This window comes from Triticum urartu, chromosome 2A, assembly GCF_056163025.1.
Source record: "Triticum urartu cultivar PI428250 chromosome 2A, HENAU_Tu73, whole genome shotgun sequence".
In the NCBI taxonomy this organism is placed as follows: Eukaryota; Viridiplantae; Streptophyta; class Magnoliopsida; order Poales; family Poaceae; genus Triticum; species Triticum urartu.
In genome coordinates, this window is record NC_141874.1 from 733,722,626 (window position 1) to 733,742,135 (window position 19,510).

The 19,510-nt window shown below is 39.8% G+C and overlaps 1 protein-coding gene across 1 annotated transcript; it reads right to left on the reverse strand.

Moving 5' to 3' along the window:
• Positions 1 to 1,556: 1,556 nt before the first annotated feature.
• LOC125531786 (phytyl ester synthase 1, chloroplastic-like) lies at positions 1,557 to 17,733 on the reverse strand. Its single transcript, XM_087542355.1, has 12 exons — positions 17,391 to 17,733; positions 17,145 to 17,196; positions 9,261 to 9,316; positions 7,722 to 7,880; positions 7,537 to 7,641; positions 3,479 to 3,509; positions 3,280 to 3,385; positions 2,984 to 3,114; positions 2,527 to 2,896; positions 2,307 to 2,420; positions 1,985 to 2,070; positions 1,557 to 1,857 (listed from the first exon to the last, which is right to left on the reverse strand). Exons 1-12 carry the CDS (start codon positions 17,731 to 17,733, stop codon positions 1,557 to 1,559), a joined length of 1,854 nt encoding a protein of 617 aa, XP_087398481.1.
• Positions 17,734 to 19,510: the final 1,777 nt, after the last annotated feature.

Genomic DNA, 19,510 nt, shown 5'->3' on the forward strand with positions numbered 1-19,510 from the left:
CTAGTATTCTCTCTCTCCCGTGGATAACTTGACCCAATGTGCGAGCTCCCTTTCGCATGCATTGGCCCACATCTCTTAAAGGAAACACGGGAATTAATGGAGGAATTAATTGTACGCTGGAGACGTAGCGATGCGGGGGGCGATCGAGGCATTCCTTGAGAATGCTTTTTCACTTTTCACGGTCCTATCGAGGCAGCGGCCTTGTAAACGCGTATGCACCTAAGCTGTCCATGAGACCTATAATCCCGGACGGAGGTAGTAGTAGTGACAGTAGGGGGCGCCTTTCCCCGGTGCTCCCGCTCCCCTTCCCCTCACTATCATGTAGAAATAAAATTATATCTAATGGAAGGCTGCTGATTTCCTCTTCCTCCTCCCTCTCTCTAACTGTACTTTTTATGCTTGGTGAACCCGTTGGCTTTTGGTTCTTACTTTTGTTGGAAATCATGGATAAGATAGGAGATAATGGACTGCATTGACGGACGTGGAGTTTCTACACCTAGGAGCAAATGCTCCTGTTGTGAACAATAACATAAAAAAACAATTTAAAAAATTCTGAATTTTTTTTGTGGCCTATTTTCACAAATGATTGTTGTGCATGCAAAATTTCATCGCAAAATCACATTGGTAGAAGGCGCGGTAATAAAAACAAAATTGATGCTCTGAAAATGTTACTTACAAAAGCATTTTGGAGTTCTAATTTTGTTTTTTTGGCACGACTTCCACCAATGTGATTTCGTGATGAAATTTTGTATGCACAACAAACATTTGCGGAAGTATGTAAAAAAATCAGAATTTTTTGATTTTTTTTCTAGTTTTTTAATTTTACTGTTGAAAGGTACTTTCGTGCATTGACTAAATATATGTGGAATGGCTTCATGCTTATTGATATCAAATTTTTTATATTGTTTTCAAAAATAGTCGAACGTATCCCCATATTGGCACTTTTCAGAAATAACGTATTTACATGTGTGTATCACCCGGATATACTGGTACGCGTATCCGTATCCGTGCAATCTAGGCTGTCATTAATTGAAGAGACTAATCGAGAATGTTCTGCTTCAGACTATTCTTGCTCTGTATGTTATCTTCAGTTGCTCAAATGCCGAAAGAAGGAGGATATTATGTTGCTTTAGAATGTTCTCAGATTAATCTGGGTCAGACTTCACTACATTTAAGGCTCGTAGATCTGCGTACCATGGCAGCAACGGCAGTATACCTGTATCTGTTTTTAGTTGATTATACGGCTCCCCGCATTGTGATCTGCTCAATCCCTCATTTCATCCTTTGCATCCCCAGCACCCACCTTACACTGCTTGTGTTCTCTTCATCAACCCAACACAAGAAGCAAATGGTGTTATACACTATGTTCTTCCGATCCTAATTATATTTTGATTTGAAGTACAGAGCAATGTTGGACTTTCTTTAGTTCATTCTGAATATTGCATCCTTGTTAGTCCGTGAAATTTATCTCAAGACTAACTCTGTAAACTAAAGATGTATGGAGATTTTCCAAGCAGCAATACCACCATATGGAAAGGTGCATCGATGCCCGATTTTCACAGCTCAAAAGTAGGCACTTGAGCGGAAGCACCCCTAGCGGCCTGGTACAACATGCGCCGCGTTATACTCCGGTAGGGATCTTCTTCTCTCTTCCTCTTAAGATAAGACATTAAGTTCTCCACTTCCGATTTTGTGTGTAGATACAAATCGCTTGCTTGTTTCTTGTCCATCAGCAGATTGTTCAGACCTTTCATCTTGATTGGCTTGCCGAACAGGAAGTATAAGCGACCTGGTACCTTAGGGAGAACAACTGGGAGATGCAAGGCCTGATTCCCATCCTCTCCAATGACCGTATCTCTGAAATAAAAGTGTTCCTACTACAGCTGAGCATGGCTAGTGTTGAGCAAATAATTTAGCAATAGAAAATATTTGATTATTAACTCCCCTTTTCAAAGGAAACGAGTCAGGACGATAGATATCTGACCTTAGAGTTGGAAGATCTTCATTGAATGATTTTATCCAGTCTTTGAGATAAGGGATGTTCTTTTGATCGTTGTAATCCAGGACTATCTGCAGAAGGAAAGGAACAAAGAATTAGCAGAATAGGTTCTCTCTTGTTTTGGAAGGAGATATACGTGCAATGTGTACTTGCCCTAGAAAAAACCTGAATGTATGATAGTGATCACTAATTAAGGTGTCTGATATTACTCTGTTACAATAAATATAAAAAGATCATGAAAAATAATTTAAAAGTAGCAAACTGTGTCCTTGAGTTAATTCAATATACAAAGGCACGAAAAGAATACCTCTAAAATTTCATCTTCTCCGACACAGCCAAATGGTATGATAGTAACTCCAAAACGGGCTACCATTCTTACAAATTCTGGTTTATCTGGCCAAAAGCACTGGTAGCCTTCACCCTGTCCAGTTCAACTTAATTAGTAAATCTAGGGGACAGCTCCTATGCACGGTGGGAGCAAACATGAAATTCATTTGTACAAATGCAAAAAAAAATATTTAGTTCACCTTCCGGTGTAGAACTTCCCGAGCACCGCCTGGATAGAGGAGAACAAATTCATTTCTCTCGAATAACTTATACATATTGATCGGACTGACTGAAACTCCCCCGTACATAGATACTACATCGAATAGGGATAACTCCTGTCGCAAAGCCCAATTATGTCCAACAAAAAATAGTGGGTTGGACAATATTCGGATAGTTTCTTTCTTCTCTTTCAAGAACTCTTGAACAAGTGAAGGCATCTCTATCCCTAAGAGTTGGTGACGACCCACAAACAAGACAGGACCTTTGTTAGGAACACCACCGAGTCCACGTACAATTTTTCCAGTCTCCAGAGTAGACAACAAGACTGGGCTCATTGATTGATTGAGCAATCTGAAGAAGAGTTCAGCTAATCAGTCCGCTATCCTGGACAAATACCATGTGATGGTAGAGTGGATCTTTCCTAAATTGAATACATACCTGAAATCTTGGGTTGATTTCTTGAACTCTGTAAATGTAGGTGGAAGGAAATCGGTCACGGCATCCCATTTTCTTCCACGGCGGTACATGTTGACCCCTTTTATGACAGTTAGCAGGTTGAAGTCACGCTCCTGTGTAAGGACACTAAACTGTGAAGATTATTGTAAAGGTCATACTGAAAGGTAAAGTAGTTCTTCTTGTTTGGCTGGAGAGTTAAGAATTAGCAACAACAGATCAAGTGAAAACGAAGAAGCCATTATCAAGCATTTATCATGAGTACGATATATAGTGCATACCATGAGTAGTGTATGACCCCGGTTCCTAAAGTATCTAACTTTGCAGTTTTTCAGCATCTTAAATAGTCGATCAGCTTCTCCACATGGCGGCAGATTCTGGTTGCCACTGAATCCAAATATATTAGTGTGAGAGCCCTATTTTTTTTATGCCCTAATAGGAATCAATTGAATGTGCAATGCCCTAATATAGAAAAGGAACCTTGCAAGAAGTAAAACTTCTGCTTTTAGTCATGAGACTAAAACGTATCCAAGCATGGATGAGACTAGCAAGTTTTAGTCCCACTACTTTTAGTCATGAGACTAAAACGTATCCAAGCACCCTCTTAGATCTTCAAACGTGCAATAATGTGTGGGAGATTTTGAGAAAGAATAATGTGGGAGTTGGAAGAAAGAAGGGAGGGAGAGAGGCTTACATGTGTAAATTGATTTTACCTCATTTATTCATCGTACCTATTAGTGGCGCCTGTAGCAAACAACACACCACTAATTAGCCAATTACTAGTGACGAGGAATCATGTGGGCACACCACTATTCAGTGGGTCCTAGAAACTCACCTAGCAACGGTTATTAATGGCGCTCAGAGAAACAGCACACGCCGCTATAGAGCTAAGCACTAGCGACGTCCATAAATAAAGTCAAACTACTAGTGAGTGGTGCCTACATGCGAGCCAGGCAGAAATTATTAGTGGTGTGTGTCCTAATTTGCACGCTGCTACTAATTTTTGTCGGGCCAGCTTTTGGGTGGAACTTACTGGTGGCGTGCACTACGGCCGACAGACCATTGATGAGTGATTATTAGTGTCATTCATCTTTCACCTGCACACCATTAATATTTTGTTCACTTACCAATGGGATGCTGCTTTAGTGGCGCACCACTAATATGGTAATTCTATAAGGGGTTCCTCCACCGGCGTGGCATTGACTATAGTAGATGTGTTTGGTTCCTTGAAGTGGGGTGTGTGAATTATAGTAGGCGACAATGTTAGTCTTCTTCGAAGTCATCGGATGAAGTTGACAATGCTAGAATCTAGTTGACATGGGGAAGAACCCCTACCGAAGTGCGAGTAAGCCTTGGTTTGGTCACTTGTGCCGATCCAGTCCGTCGCCCCTATATGCATCCCTATGTGCAAAGGTTCTCTCTCACATATTGGTATTCTCATGATTCCCCACTTTCTCTTGCACTTCCTTGTTAGCGGTAGAGCCGATTTTGGATGACTCCTAGACGGGGCATATGATACTCTATGGGTGAAATTGTATTTACTTTACACAGGGTCATTTGTGCATCCCACGAGAACTAGGTTTGTCTTGTGTAGTAACCATTTGTATGCTTTGTGTAATCAATTTGATCAATGGAATATTTTTGTTTACAAATTTAAAATTTGATATAATAACGTTCAATTATTTTCTACTTTTTTATCGGCAGGGTATTTGAGGTGGGCTGCTTACACATACCAATAAACGATCGTACACCATTTGGAGGTACAGATAGATTGGCTATGTTTCAGAGAATAAAATGTTTGTTAGCATTCCAAGTCACCAGAGATGTACTACATAGTTTTAACCAAATAAATATAGAGAGATCCATAAATTATAAACTTGAACTCCTCCACCTCCTTATTCTTGATGATCTAGTAGAACGTCAGACTTTTTATTCTAGAATCAAAGATACCTCATATTTATCTTGCATTAAATCCTAAGAAAGTTAATTAATATCAGAGAACATGTTTTGTATCCATATTTATACCCCCCCCCCCCCCATTTCAAAATAATTCCCGGGTTAGGTTCGCCTCAAGTCAAACTTTGTGATGTTTGACCAAGTTTATAGAAAAAATATCAACATTCACAATTCCAACTGGATATTATTAGATCCACCAAGGAATATGTTTGCATATTTTTATTTATTTGGTATTGTATATGTTGATATTTTTAATATAAATGTGGCCAAAACTTACAAAGTTTGACTTAAAACAAAACTAATATGGGAAGTATTTCGAAATGGGGGGAGTATAAACATATGATTTCTTAGAAGTCAAAACCTCCAAACCATTCATACACCCCTCAAATTATAAACATGCCCATTTTTTGTTCTAGAAGTGTTCATACACATTGCCTCATATTTATTTGCATTAACTTCTAAGGAAATTGTGCTCAGAGTACATCTATTGTATCCATTATCTTATAAAGCATATTATTTGCCAATCTAACTAATTAATTTAATTACACATGGTCAAATTAATCTAGACCCTTGCTAATTTACATTGGATAATACAATGATTCTCATAATAGATCCTCTAAAATCTTGCTATTAACTCACCAATTGTGACTTACTTAGGCTACTCGACAATATATTTTTCATTGTAGCTTTTTCTGTGCACACGGAGAATACATTGATTTGGTTGGATTTTCTTCATATATATTTATGAGATTAGATATTCCATGTTTACCTGTGAGTTTTATGAAGACCTAAATATTAGATATTTCAAACCATGAGTGGAGTCGCATGTTTTCCATTTCCAAAATTCTGATGAATTTATTTGAATGATGGCAGTAAGCTTGTAGTGTTTTCTATGACTTCATAGTACATAATTAACTGTTTTGTTGGAGCTAGAAAATTCGGTGCCGGGAAAATAGTATATTTTCTATTAAAGAGGATAACCCTGGGTCTCGGCATCGATTAATGCACATAAGCATGGAAAATAGTCTATTGAATAAATATGTGGTGTACAATGTGCAAATATTTGCTTGTGCGTGGGTCCTAGTGTAATCAAACATTGTTACTTCTATATTATGGCCTTTGAACACTAGTAACAGGAACCACCTTCATAGGATTCAGTGATTCCTACTAAATTTAAATGCATACAGGGCTAATACAAATAGTGGAAGAATATATCAAATATGAGCATGCTTTGTCACCTAGGTGGCTGATTCCTAGATGCACCCACGGTTCAAAAGGAGGAATCATACAGATACTAAACTTAGAGAAGTCCGCAGCATGCAGCACAAGAAGGTCGAGATGGAGGAACGGAGGAAACTGACCTACACCCTTATATAAAAGTATCTGGCACTAAGACTAAGGTCGAACATCCAAGATCTTCCAAGGCCTAGACTACCTAAAGATAGATCCAGTCTAGGCATGTCATCTTGGTCGTTCACCAGAGAACTCACCGAGTTCACATACAACTTGAGGAGCACGCCATTGTGTTGCTCCATTGTAATATCATCTAATATATATAATCACATGTAAGCATGAGTAGAGCTGCTATTCACATCACAGCGGCCGGAACCTGGGTAAAATTTTGTCATGTGTCCGTCTGGTGACTTGAGATTATGTCACATTACCAAACAAATCTACGACTATCATACTTTTGGTAGGTACTTTGCAAAATACACTCGACATACACGAAGTAATGTTATCTTCAAAATAGTTCATTTTATATGAAATTTATGGTAAATTCCAAAGTTTTAAATAGCGCGCTAAGCCTCTTAGCAGCGGACCTCTTCTAAATGCTATAGCATGCTATAGCGAGCTATTTAAAATGTTTGTTCAAGTGTTTGAACAAAAGACTCTTAGTGCGGGACCTTTTCTAAACGCTATAGCGTGCTATAGCGGAGCTATAGCGGGCTATTTAAAACCATGGTAAATTCATTATATTTTACAGCTAGTTGTGATCTTGTGATAGCTTTTATCCCATTTAAATATGTTTGCGACATTTTACCCCTTAGTTATGGCACACTGACAACTTTTACCCTATTTTATTATATTTCTGGATTGAAATGCTGGCCCTGTCATTTAGGACAAGGATGTAGTTGACGTGATAGATAAGCCAGACAAGTATTACTTTATTGATGGGAATACAGAATTATAAAAAATTCTCCCAGAGTTCATCAAATTATATTGACTTACGGAAATTCCATCAAACAGGTTCGACCGCACCACACTGCCCTTGTGCCATATCAAATATCCCTAACGAAAACATGCATGGGTTTTCTAAGCAGTCAATGATCACGATATCTCTGACACATGTGTTTGGCCTATCATTGGGTATGTCTTATAATCTTTTATATTAAGGGGGTAGTTACCAGGCATCAACTATGAGGTAAAAATTGTCACAAGTTTGCAATAGGTTGCAAAAGTGCAAGTTACTCTAAATTAATATCTAATCATATACAATTATAAAAGATGAAAATATTTACTCCATACTAACAAGTATGAGTCTACGTACATAAAATGGCATAACAAAAAGTCGGGAAATTTACCAATCAAATATCTTAGAAGGTGTGGATGTATAACTGAAAGGTTGCTTGACATCAGTTCCAAAAGAGGCAAGTTGGCTTGTGCAGTAGTTTTGGCAAATGACGTTGCTGAAATAACATATTGAATTATTATTTTGCAATTTGCAAGTACCCAATCAAATTAAAGCCAAGATAAAATATTCACCTACCTGGATTTATTAGCACTAGAACCAAATCCTTGTTTGGATTGCGAGCTGCCACTGATATTGCCAAGCATCCACCAAGTGAATTTCCAATAAAAAATATTGGTCTGTTTGGTGACAAAGCATGCTCATATTTGATATATTCTTCCACTATTTGTATTAGCCCTGTATGCATTTAAATTTAGTAGGAATCACTGAATCCTATGAAGGTGGTTCCTGTTACTAGTGTTCAAAGGCCATAATATAGAAGTAACAATGTTTGATTACACTAGGACCCACGCACAAGCAAATATTTGCACATTGTACACCACATATTTATTCAATAGACTATTTTCCATGCTTATGTGCATTAATCGATGCCGAGACCCGGGGTTATCCTCTTTAATAGAAAATATACTATTTTCCCGGCACCGAATTTTCTAGCTCCAACAAAACAGTTAATTATGTACTATGAAGTCATAGAAAACACTACAAGCTTACTGCCATCATTCAAATAAATTCATCAGAATTTTGGAAATGGAAAACATGCGACTCCACTCATGGTTTGAAATATCTAATATTTAGGTCTTCATAAAACTCACAGGTAAACATGGAATATCTAATCTCATAAATATATACGAAGAAAATCCAACCAAATCAATGTATTCTCCGTGTGCACAGAAAAAGCTACAATGAAAAATATATTGTCGAGTAGCCTAAGTAAGTCACAATTAGTGAGGTAATAGCAAGATTTTAGAGGATCTATTATGGGAATCATTGTATTATCCAATGTAAATTAGCAAGGGTCTAGATTAATTTGACCATGTGTAATTAAATTAATTAGTTAGATTGGCAAATAATATGCTTTATAAGATAATGGATACAATAGATGTACTCTGAGCACAATTTCCTTAGAAGTTAATGCAAATAAATATGAGGCAATGTGTATGAACACTTCTAGAACAAAAAATGGGCATGTTTATAATTTGAGGGGTGTATGAATGGTTTAGAGGTTTTGACTTCTAAGAAATCATATGTTTATACTCCCCCCATTTCGAAATACTTCCCATATTAGTTTTGTTTTAAGTCAAACTTTGTAAGTTTTGGCCACATTTATATTAAAAATATCAACATATACAATACCAAATAAATAAAAATATGCAAACATATTCCTTGGTGGATCTAATAATATCCAGTTGGAATTGTGAATGTTGATATTTTTTCTATAAACTTGGTCAAACATCACAAAGTTTGACTTGAGGCGAACCTAACCCGGGAATTATTTTGAAATGGGGGGGGGGATATAAATATGGATACAAAACATGTTCTCTGATATTAATTAACTTTCTTAGGATTTAATGCAAGATAAATATGAGGTATCTTTGATTCTAGAATAAAAAGTCTGACGTTCTACTAGATCATCAAGAATAAGGAGGTGGAGGAGTTCAAGTTTATAATTTATGGATCTCTCTATATTTATTTGGTTAAAACTATGTAGTACATCTCTGGTGACTTGGAATGCTAACAAACATTTTATTCTCTGAAACATAGCCAATCTATCTGTACCTCCAAATGGTGTACGATCGTTTATTGGTATGTGTAAGCAGCCCACCTCAAATACCCTGCCGATAAAAAAGTAGAAAATAATTGAACATTATTATATCAAATTTTAAATTTGTAAACAAAAATATTCCATTGATCAAATTGATTACACAAAGCATACAAATGGTTACTACACAAGACAAACCTAGTTCTCGTGGGATGCACAAATGACCCTGTGTAAAGTAAATACAATTTCACCCATAGAGTATCATATGCCCCGTCTAGGAGTCATCCAAAATCGGCTCTACCGCTAACAAGGAAGTGCAAGAGAAAGTGGGGAATCATGAGAATACCAATATGTGAGAGAGAACCTTTGCACATAGGGATGCATATAGGGGCGACGGACTGGATCGGCACAAGTGACCAAACCAAGGCTTACTCGCACTTCGGTAGGGGTTCTTCCCCATGTCAACTAGATTCTAGCATTGTCAACTTCATCCGATGACTTCGAAGAAGACTAACATTGTCGCCTACTATAATTCACACACCCCACTTCAAGGAACCAAACACATCTACTATAGTCAATGCCACGCCGGTGGAGGAACCCCTTATAGAATTACCATATTAGTGGTGCGCCACTAAAGCAGCATCCCATTGGTAAGTGAACAAAATATTAATGGTCTGTAGGTGAAAGATGAATGACACTAATAATCACTCATCAATGGTCTGTCGGCCGTAGTGCACGCCACCAGTAAGTTCCACCCAAAAGCTGGCCCGACAAAAATTAGTAGCAGCGTGCAAATTAGGACACACACCACTAATAATTTCTGCCTGGCTCGCATGTAGGCACCACTCACTAGTAGTTTGACTTTATTTATGGACGTCGCTAGTGCTTAGCTCTATAGCGGCGTGTGCTGTTTCTCTGAGCGCCATTAATAACCGTTGCTAGGTGAGTTTCTAGGACCCACTGAATAGTGGTGTGCCCACATGATTCCTCGTCACTAGTAATTGGCTAATTAGTGGTGTGTTGTTTGCTACAGGCGCCACTAATAGGTACGATGAATAAATGAGGTAAAATCAATTTACACATGTAAGCCTCTCTCCCTCCCTCCTTTCTTCCAACTCCCACATTATTCTTTCTCAAAATCTCCCACACATTATTGCACGTTTGAAGATCTAAGAGGGTGTTTGGATACGTTTTAGTCTCATGACTAAAAGTAGTGGGACTAAAACTTGCTAGTCTCATCCATGCTTGGATCCAAATACTAAAAAGACTAAAATCAAGTTTATTATCCTCCAAACCCTCCAATCCAGAACTCGTCCGTGTTAAAGGAGAGGAGTTAAATGAGGAGAGAGAGGACTAATCCACATTTTAGTAGGGGTACCCCTGACTAAAAAAATTTAGTCTCAAGACTAGTTTTAGCCTCTCTTTAGTCAGGGGTGCTTGGAACTTTAGCCTCTTAAAGAGACTATTTTTAGTCAGACTAAAGTAAGTCCCTTGGATCCAAGCACCCTCTAACTAATTAGCCCTAGATATAGACAATTAATTAAGCTCTCTAGCTAGCTACTCTCTCTCCTCCACCCTCTCCCATGCATTAAATTAACTCTCTCTCTCTCTCTAGATCTGGCTCATGCGATAGAAATGATGAAGAGGTCCCAGGACACATTGGCCACAATGGTGCAGAGAGTTGCTTGTGAAGAAGACAAGTAATGAAGAGTGACTCTTAAAGAGGCTGCCAAGTTGGAAATTCGGGGAAGTATCAAAAACTTCATTGTATCCCAATTGTGATCTTGAGCACACACGCCTCAACTTCACACTAAAATCCTGGAAATCGAGGACAAACACAAAAGCTCGGACGCAAGCCTCGATGACACATTGGAGTTTCTACACTAAGTTTTTCTTGAGGGGAACGTGTTGCCTAGTAGTATCAATGAGGCCAAAAAGGTCATGTTCCCTATTTATTTGTCCCACATAAAATACTACACGTGTGTCAATGTGTACATCATTTATAAGAACGAGCACAAGGAACTAATAGAATGTCTAGAGTGCGAGGAACCTCGGTAGAAGCGGGGAAATAAAAATCCTCAGAATGCTGTACCGTACTTTCAGCTCACTCCCCGATTGAAATGTCTATGCACAAAAAAGAAAGAAATAAGGCTCGTGTATTGGCACAAAAAAGGAAAAAGCTGGTTAAAGATGATGGCATGTTAGGACACCCCTTTAGACGTTTCACGATGGAAGTACTTGACTAGGAATACCCTGCTTTTAGCGAAGAAGCAAGGCACATCAGTTTGGGTGTGAGTATGGGCGGACTGAATCCTTTGGGCAACCAGTGCAACACACATAGCAGCTGGCACATGTTTGTATGGTTCTACAATCTCTCACCTTAGCTCTGCATGAAGCGATAGTATGTACACATGGTTATGCTAATTCAAGGGCCGACGGAACCAGGGACGGACATTAACATGTATCTCCAGATATTGAAGGAGGAGCTAGGCATATTATGGGCTGATGAAGGGGTCAATACTTGGGATGCCAACGAAGGACATCATTTCCTTATGAGAATTGCATTGATCTTGATGTGCATGATTATCTCAGTTACAGATATATCTCTGGCAAGGTGTGCCATAGACACCAAGCATGGGTCAAGTGTATACATAATACACATTTTCCGCGGTTAGGGAATGATGTCTCTCATAAAACCTTGTTCATGGGGCATCGAAGGTGGCTCAAAAAGAATGACAAGTGGAGAAGTCATCCATATTTGTTCGGCGATACAACTAAAACCTAAGTAAATCTAGTTAAGAGGAATAGGGAAGAAACACTTTGGATGTTGAACGTTCTAAAAGAGTGCCCTAAGCCCGGGAAGAAGCGGAAGCCCATGAAACATTGTTAAAAGTATGGAAAATGAAGTCTGTTTTTGGGGGTTGCCTTACTATCCAGTCCTCAATACGCATCATTGTATTGATATCTTGCATATCCCAAAGAATGTTTCTAAGAGTTTTCTTGTCTTTCATATGCAAAACAATACTTAAAATACTTTAATATAGCGAACGAGCTAGAGGCAGATCAGGAGGATACACTTATGCACAAGAATGTTAAAAATTCGAGAATGAATGTCCCTTTGCTTTCATCACTCTAGCGCCAAAGGACCTTGATCATGTTTTCAAGTGCCTCACAAGTATCAAAGTTAGTCTCAGGTACTCTGGGAGCATACAAGGATATCCAAATGTGAAGAAATGAAGGGTGTCTGAGATGAAGTCTCATGACTGTCACGTGATGATGACAAAGATACTTCAAGTTGCACTTAGAGGGATAAAGGACAATCTCGTTCGTGAAACACTTATTGACTATTGTAATCTTTTCATCATCACATGTTATCTATCAAAGTACGATCAGTTTGAAACGTCTTGCAAGGATACGGGAAGAGATGGTTGTCATAATGTGTGAGCTTGAGATCTACTTCCCACCTGCATTCTTTGACATTATCGTACATCTATTGGTCCATGTTGTCCCAAAGATCGATCATAGACCAGGGACTGATATACTTGCCCAACATATTCCCACTCAAAAGGATGAATGAGTTTGTCAAGGCATACATTCGTAATAGGGCCCGTACTGATGGAAACATCGTCCAGGGATTTCCTCCATAGGAGTGCCTCACATTTTGGATGTGTTACATGGATGTGAAAAAATCTATTGGCCTGCCTGTTATAAGAAGCACGTTGGCAGGATCGAAGGAGTATGTCACTAGGTTGGGAAGAAGGATTTTCATGTGGGCATTGATGAACCAACCAATGCGAGGACTTGTACAGAGCGCACACAATAGCATAGCAACACCTAAAAGTGGTCGATGCTTGGTTGGAGAAATGCCTCAACACAATAAGAGAAAAGTACGAGGACCTTGGGAAACTAAAGAATGAGGACCAAATTGCGGGACAACACAAATCCTCCTTAGCATGTTAGTTCAAAGATCACATTTTGTATAACCCATTCCCGAGGGTGATGACAAAGCAAAGACAATATTCTTCATGGCACATGGCCCCTATGTCATGACTTATCAATGATATGATATCAATGGATACACAGTCTATACAGAGGCCAAAGACAAGGATAGTGATTACGAGAACTCGGGTGATGATGGAGGCCTTCATCGATAAAGTAAAGAACATATACTACGACAAGCTCAAAGATATCTGGGTACTTGACTACTCGAGAGAGTATATGGTCGCAATGTTTATGTCAGTTCGGCGAAGATCAACATATTTAAAGAACATACTTTCACTACCATGGTTATACCCGCAAAACCTACTAGGAAGAGTGTGAAAGGAATCACCACCAACAATGAGTCGTGGATATGACCCAATTAAGTGCCAGGCCATGTGCTTCTACATAACCAGCTTGGCAAAGCCAAGCCATGTGCTCATGAGGAGAGGTAAAAGGAGAATATTTGGAATGGACAGAGTCATGGACGAGGAATAATTTGACCAATTCGGCGACCAGTGGAAGAATATAATGGTAAAATTTACACTACCAGAAGGAGAAAAATTACATTGCCTAAGATAGGTGTACCTTCAAAAGGTGGAGTCACAATGGGGCTAAAGTAAACCGGGAAGACCAAGAAGAGCAAAACGACCATTGAGAAAATTATCAAAGAACGCTGACAAACTAGTGCAACGGCCATTAATTTCTCACATTGTTGTATCGCTTTTGTATTTGCACTTGACCACTCATGTAATACCAAACTATCAGCTCACTCTCGAGCCTCATTACATTTTACCTTTGAAACTACGATTCTTCCCCAAACTAACCGTAACTATTACTATTGATGTAATATGTACTCATAATCGTCAATAAAGAAATTGTAACACACCCCAAACCTTCAAACCCTAAAAATATAGTACCCTAAAAACACACAAGTGGCATATAGTCAAGTTCAACCACTCGCACTCGCCTTCGGGCCGGTGCGGTCTTCATCACCGGCGTAGCCACCATCACCATGTCCATTGTTGGCGCCGCCACCATCACCATCGCCAACGCCATGTTCCTCTCCCCCACCAGCTCCGTGCCGGCTTGCAACTTGCCTTCTCCCTCTATTATGTTTGAGTAGTTGTACTAGTTCTTGAGGATTCGGATGAATCCTTGCATTGCATGGTTAGTACTTTGTTATTGATTAAGCAATCAGATTCTCTTTATATGTGTGCGTTGATGGTCTCATGGTGTTGTGAAGGGCGCCCACACATCATTAGCCACTTATAGACTTGAGGTGATTTATGTTGGTGAGGAGGCTGGTTGAGGAGGTAGGTAGTAATAGGGACTAGCTCCCTTCATCCCTGGTAATATATGCACCACATACCTGATAACTTACGTACAAACATTGCGGTAAGTTTGACTCAGGAAAAAAGTTGGTGAACCATACCCGATAAGTTCTTTGTAAATTGAATGATAACTTACATATCACAGAAATGGTAAATTACATATGAACACCATGTTAACTTTGACCCGGAGAAAAATAAGATGTTAAAACATACCCCTGGTATAACTTCCGTGTAAATAACATGATAATATATACACCCCAGACCTAATAACTTACGTATAAAACACCACGGTAACTTTGGCTGGGGATATTTGTTGTTGAAATATACCCTGGTAACTATTGTGTCAATATCTATGTAAAGTCATCATGCTGCCCATGCAAAACTCAAACACGATGGTAACTTTAAATGTGTGTGTGTGTGGGGGGGGGGGGGAGGTGAGTTGTTGAAATCTATCCTCACAATTTCAATGTAAAGTCATCATGGTGCCCATGCAAAACTTACCATGCATCTCACACTCTAGTTATCAACATTCTAGCGATATAGTTATGAACCTTACCATCACTAGTAGAAAACGGAGCTTTAAAACCGGTTCGTAAGGGCCTTTAGTGCCGGTTCCATAACCGGCACTAATTGGTGGGCACTAAAGCCCCCCCCCCCCCTTTAGTACAGGTTCAGCACGAACCGGCGCTAAAGTGCCACCACATGGCGTGAGCTCCCGCCCTGGTATGGGGGACCTTTAGTACCGGTTGGTGTTACCAACCAGTACTAAAGGTTTTTATTTTGAAAATTTTGGAATTGTTTTTGATTTTTTTAATTTTTAATTTTTATGAATTATTTGGTGATTTAGTCTCTAATCACCTCTCTTAACTGCTCAAGTGTGGATCACTCATTCCAAATCATCTAACTTCCCGACCGGTCACCCATCCCTCTCACTACTCCAGCCCGAGCACGCTTAACTTTCGGGTTCTATTCTCCTTCGTTTCCAAGTCTGCACTTGTTGTTTTCCTGACAATAATAAGATGCCAATCCTATTAACCCTCAGGAGTTTAGCTTGAGCATGAAGTCACACATTTCACTGTTTGAGTTTGAAACTTTTTTTCTAAAAAACAGTAATTATTTAGTAACACTAATATTTCTTGAATAAGTTTGACCATAGTTTGACCAGATTTGACCAAAATTCAAAAAATTGAAATAATTATTTAGTAACACTAATATTCTTGAATAATTATGTAGTAACATTAATACTTCTTGAATAAGTAGTTTGACCAGATTTAACAAAAAAAATTTAAAAAAACTTAAATTTGACCATATCTTTTTTTCCTTTTGGAATTTGAGGATTCTAAAAAATTGCAAACAGGCCGTAGGCGATCTCCATCGGATGCGGATTTTCGTACTGAATTTTTTGATATATTATACGTTTTTTTTTGACATCGTATGCAAAAGTTATAGCCGTTTTACATTTTCCCTACACTTTTTGCAAAACATGTCCAAATTTAAGTTTTCAAATTTTCCTAACTAGTAGATGTAGTAATATAGCTACCTCTCGAAGGATTTTATTTTTTGAAGTTTTTATCATTTTCTTTTGATTTTTTCAGAACTGAAATGGCGACACACGGGGGGGACCGGGGGGGGGGGGGGTAGAGTTTGAAAATTGCCCTATAGTGCCGATTTGTGTCACAAACCGGTACTATAGGTCAGACCCCTTTAGTACCGGTTCGTGGCACAAATCGGTACTAAAGGTTCAACACGAACCGGCATTAATGCATAGTCGTTCGAACCGGCACTAATGGTACCATTAGTGCCGGCTCAAATTCAAACCGACACTAATGTGCTTCACGTTTGACCCTTTTTCTACTAGTGCATGCTATTTGTTACAAGGGTACTAATGTTGAAGTAATCGACCTTATCATGCTAAAGTTACCATGCTTCTAACGCTCTAGTTATCAGCTTTTTAACGATGTAGTTATCAACCTTACCATGCTATTTGTTACGAGGGTGCTAATGTTGAAGTTATCATGATGGTCATGTCATAGTTATCATGTTTCTTATGCGAAAGTTATCAATCCCAAAATTAACTTTTTTTTTTCTAATATGGTAGAAAGAAGGGTTCAAATACCCCTGTTTATGTATAGCAAACACCAAGTAAAGCTGGTTGAGTTAATTCTTGGGGTTAGTAGCTACTCAATAGACATGGGTTCAAGTCTCCTTTCTAGCACTTTATTTCTTTTTTTAATATTATTTTGTGACTAGAAAGGAAAGCGGAGAAAAACCACCATCGGTTCAATGTTGGCATGTGCGCTTTTGGGGAGAAAGAAAAAAGTCAGTGGAAGCAAGCGTGCGCGAGGGCAGGATGATTAGGTGGAGAACAAGTCTTCCGGGATTAGCGAGTGCTAGGGACGCACATGATTTAGAGCCCTAGGTGCGGGATGGAGTTGTTCGGATATGTTACTACCCGACGCCTAATCGCTAGGTATCACGGTCCATAATATATTGGACGGCCGAAAACGTCAACACATGAATAGTCGAGAGTAAATTAAGTTACTTAGAAACGCCATGGTAATATATGGATGGTAGGAATACAATACTGACATGCCCAATGATTTGTGATGCAAAATGAGCTCCATTCCGACACCATCGGTTCCTGCAATTCTCACAGTTATAAAAAAAAATTAGTCTACCAGCAGAAGAAAAGCAAGTTAAATATACCTTCTAGGGATCCTAATCATAATATTTTCAAGAATTATATGATTCTTTGATGATTTGATCGGAAAGTTGAAACAGCACCACCTTTATATATACTATCATTGACAAAGGAAGGACAACGTTTGGACCTACCTGGCAAGAACAGCAGCAGAGGTGGCCTGTCAACCACCGGCCGACCGCACTCGACGGGGCAGAACCATCGAGGTGGCCCGCCGTCGTCCTTGGGCATGGCCCTCACCGCCTCTAAGTAATCCTTCATGGTGACGCTCCCGAACCCATCATCATACAGAGCCTTCAAACCGGTTTCTTCCGATATCTTCTTGTTCCTCCTCCCATTGCTACTCTCCTGCTTGTTCTCCCAGTTCACTGCCTCGGCGGAGCTCGCGCGGAAGCCGAACCGGGCATGCCGCCCAAGACTGCGGCTAACGGGGTTAACGCCAAATGGGCGCAGAATCGTCTGTGGTGCAATGGGCATGGCGAGAAGGTTGAACTTAGGCATAGCAGCATAGGGTTGTTTTTCAGGAACAGAGTCAGTAAATATATAGTACTAGAACAAAGCTTGGGAAGGGGAAAGGACAAGATAGATGGTTTACTCAGTTGGATGGGAAACGCATAGGGAAGATCGTCATATCCTACGGCCGGACACCATCTTGTGCCACGAAAGTCGGAACTCCAATTCAGAAACCTCCCTGGGGGCCAAGCGCCCGCGTCGTGGATGCTCCGGACGATCGACAGGAAGCGCGCGCGGTGCCCTCGACAGTGATGGCGAAGCTATCTCCGGTATAGCTACAGTCATGTCACGCTCCGAGTAGTCATACTCTGGTGCATGTCCTTTTAGAGTCTACTAGAACAAAATGATGGCGGTCGATCGCCAGCTTGTTTCCTAACACGTTTTGCTAACTAGTTGTACCACTAACTACTGCTCAGTGAACAAACCTAACAGAGTACGTCAGCGTCGTTCGTGTCGATCACCTATTCGCTATGTGCTCCGACGGTGCCGGCCGGTGGAGGGATCACTACAGTTTTCCTTCAACTAATTTGTCCAGCTGCCTCGTTCGATATGGACTGAACGGTCACTAAAGGCTGGCAGCTACTCGGAGTCGGAGCGACAGGCATGAAATGCATGGGCTGCAATAGTCGTTCTGCGTCGATGCTATCGTACGCGTCGTTTGTGCATATCTGGGCGATGAATCCAAAGTTTTAACTGCGCTAGCGCTAAGAAAATGAGCATCTCTAGTAGACGATGTAAATTTTGGCATCAAGTTGTGGTTCGAGCAAAATTTGCATCACATAAAAGTGCTTTTTTACTTCACAAAAACATTCAGCTTCAATAGATGATGTAAAATACATCACGATTGTCTTTTGTGGGTGCCTTATTTTACATCATCGATTGGAGCAACAAGTGTTGTAAACATAACACTTGCTGTTGCAAATTTTTCTCTAGCCATGTGGTCCCCCTGGTGATGCAAAATTTGCTCGAGCTGCCAACTGATGCAAATTTACATCACTTGGTGCAAATTCTACATCACGCCCTATCCCACGAGTAAATATATTTGCATCTGCATCAACTATTGGAGCAGCATTGTTACCCTCTTGTGATGTAAAAAGTGGTTCCGATCTATTTTACATCATCTATTGGAGATGCTCTCCCTGGTGATGCAAAATTTGCTCGAGCTGTCCAACTGATGCAAATTTTTGCATCGCTTGGTGAAAATTTTACATCACGCCCTATCCCTCGAGTAAATATGTTTGCATCTGCATCATCTACTGAAGCGGCGTTTTTACCCTCTTGTGATGTAAAAAATGGCCCCGGCCTATTTTACATGATCCATCCATTGGAGATGCTCTAACATCATCATGGTCCAGAGGATACACGATAAGGGACATGCCTTATGTGGACTGGATACTAGTGCCATGCTTGCATTGGCCACTCATGCATATATCCCCAAAAAGCAAATTATGCATAGACCAACTATAGTTGTTTCCTTGGATCGATGGCCGGACAAAAGTCACTCATCTCGATGTAATACCAGCTTCATGACCGAATACAAATGTTCAGTGTCTCAAACATATATGCATTTCCACAAATAATACCACAAATTTCATTTTATTCAAGAAGGGCACACTCACCAAAAAGAGAGGGTCATACCATCCGAGCTACACCATCGAACCAGAGTGAGGCTCTATACATGATAGGGAGAGAGTTAATTTAGTGCATGTGGGAGAGGGTGAAGGAGCAACGTAGCTATATG

Excerpts from the sequence above, each read along its gene's own strand:
- LOC125531786 (XM_087542355.1), bottom strand. The coding sequence starts at position 17,733 with ATGCCCATTGCACCACAGACGATTCTGCGCCCATTTGGCGTTAACCCC. Across the intron at positions 2,897-2,983 it reads AAATCAACCCAAGATTTCAG|ATTGCTCAATCAATCAATGA; the intron begins GTATGTATTCAA and ends ACTCTTCTTCAG. Across the intron at positions 2,421-2,526 it reads GGGAAGTTCTACACCGGAAG|GGTGAAGGCTACCAGTGCTT; the intron begins GTGAACTAAATA and ends TGAACTGGACAG.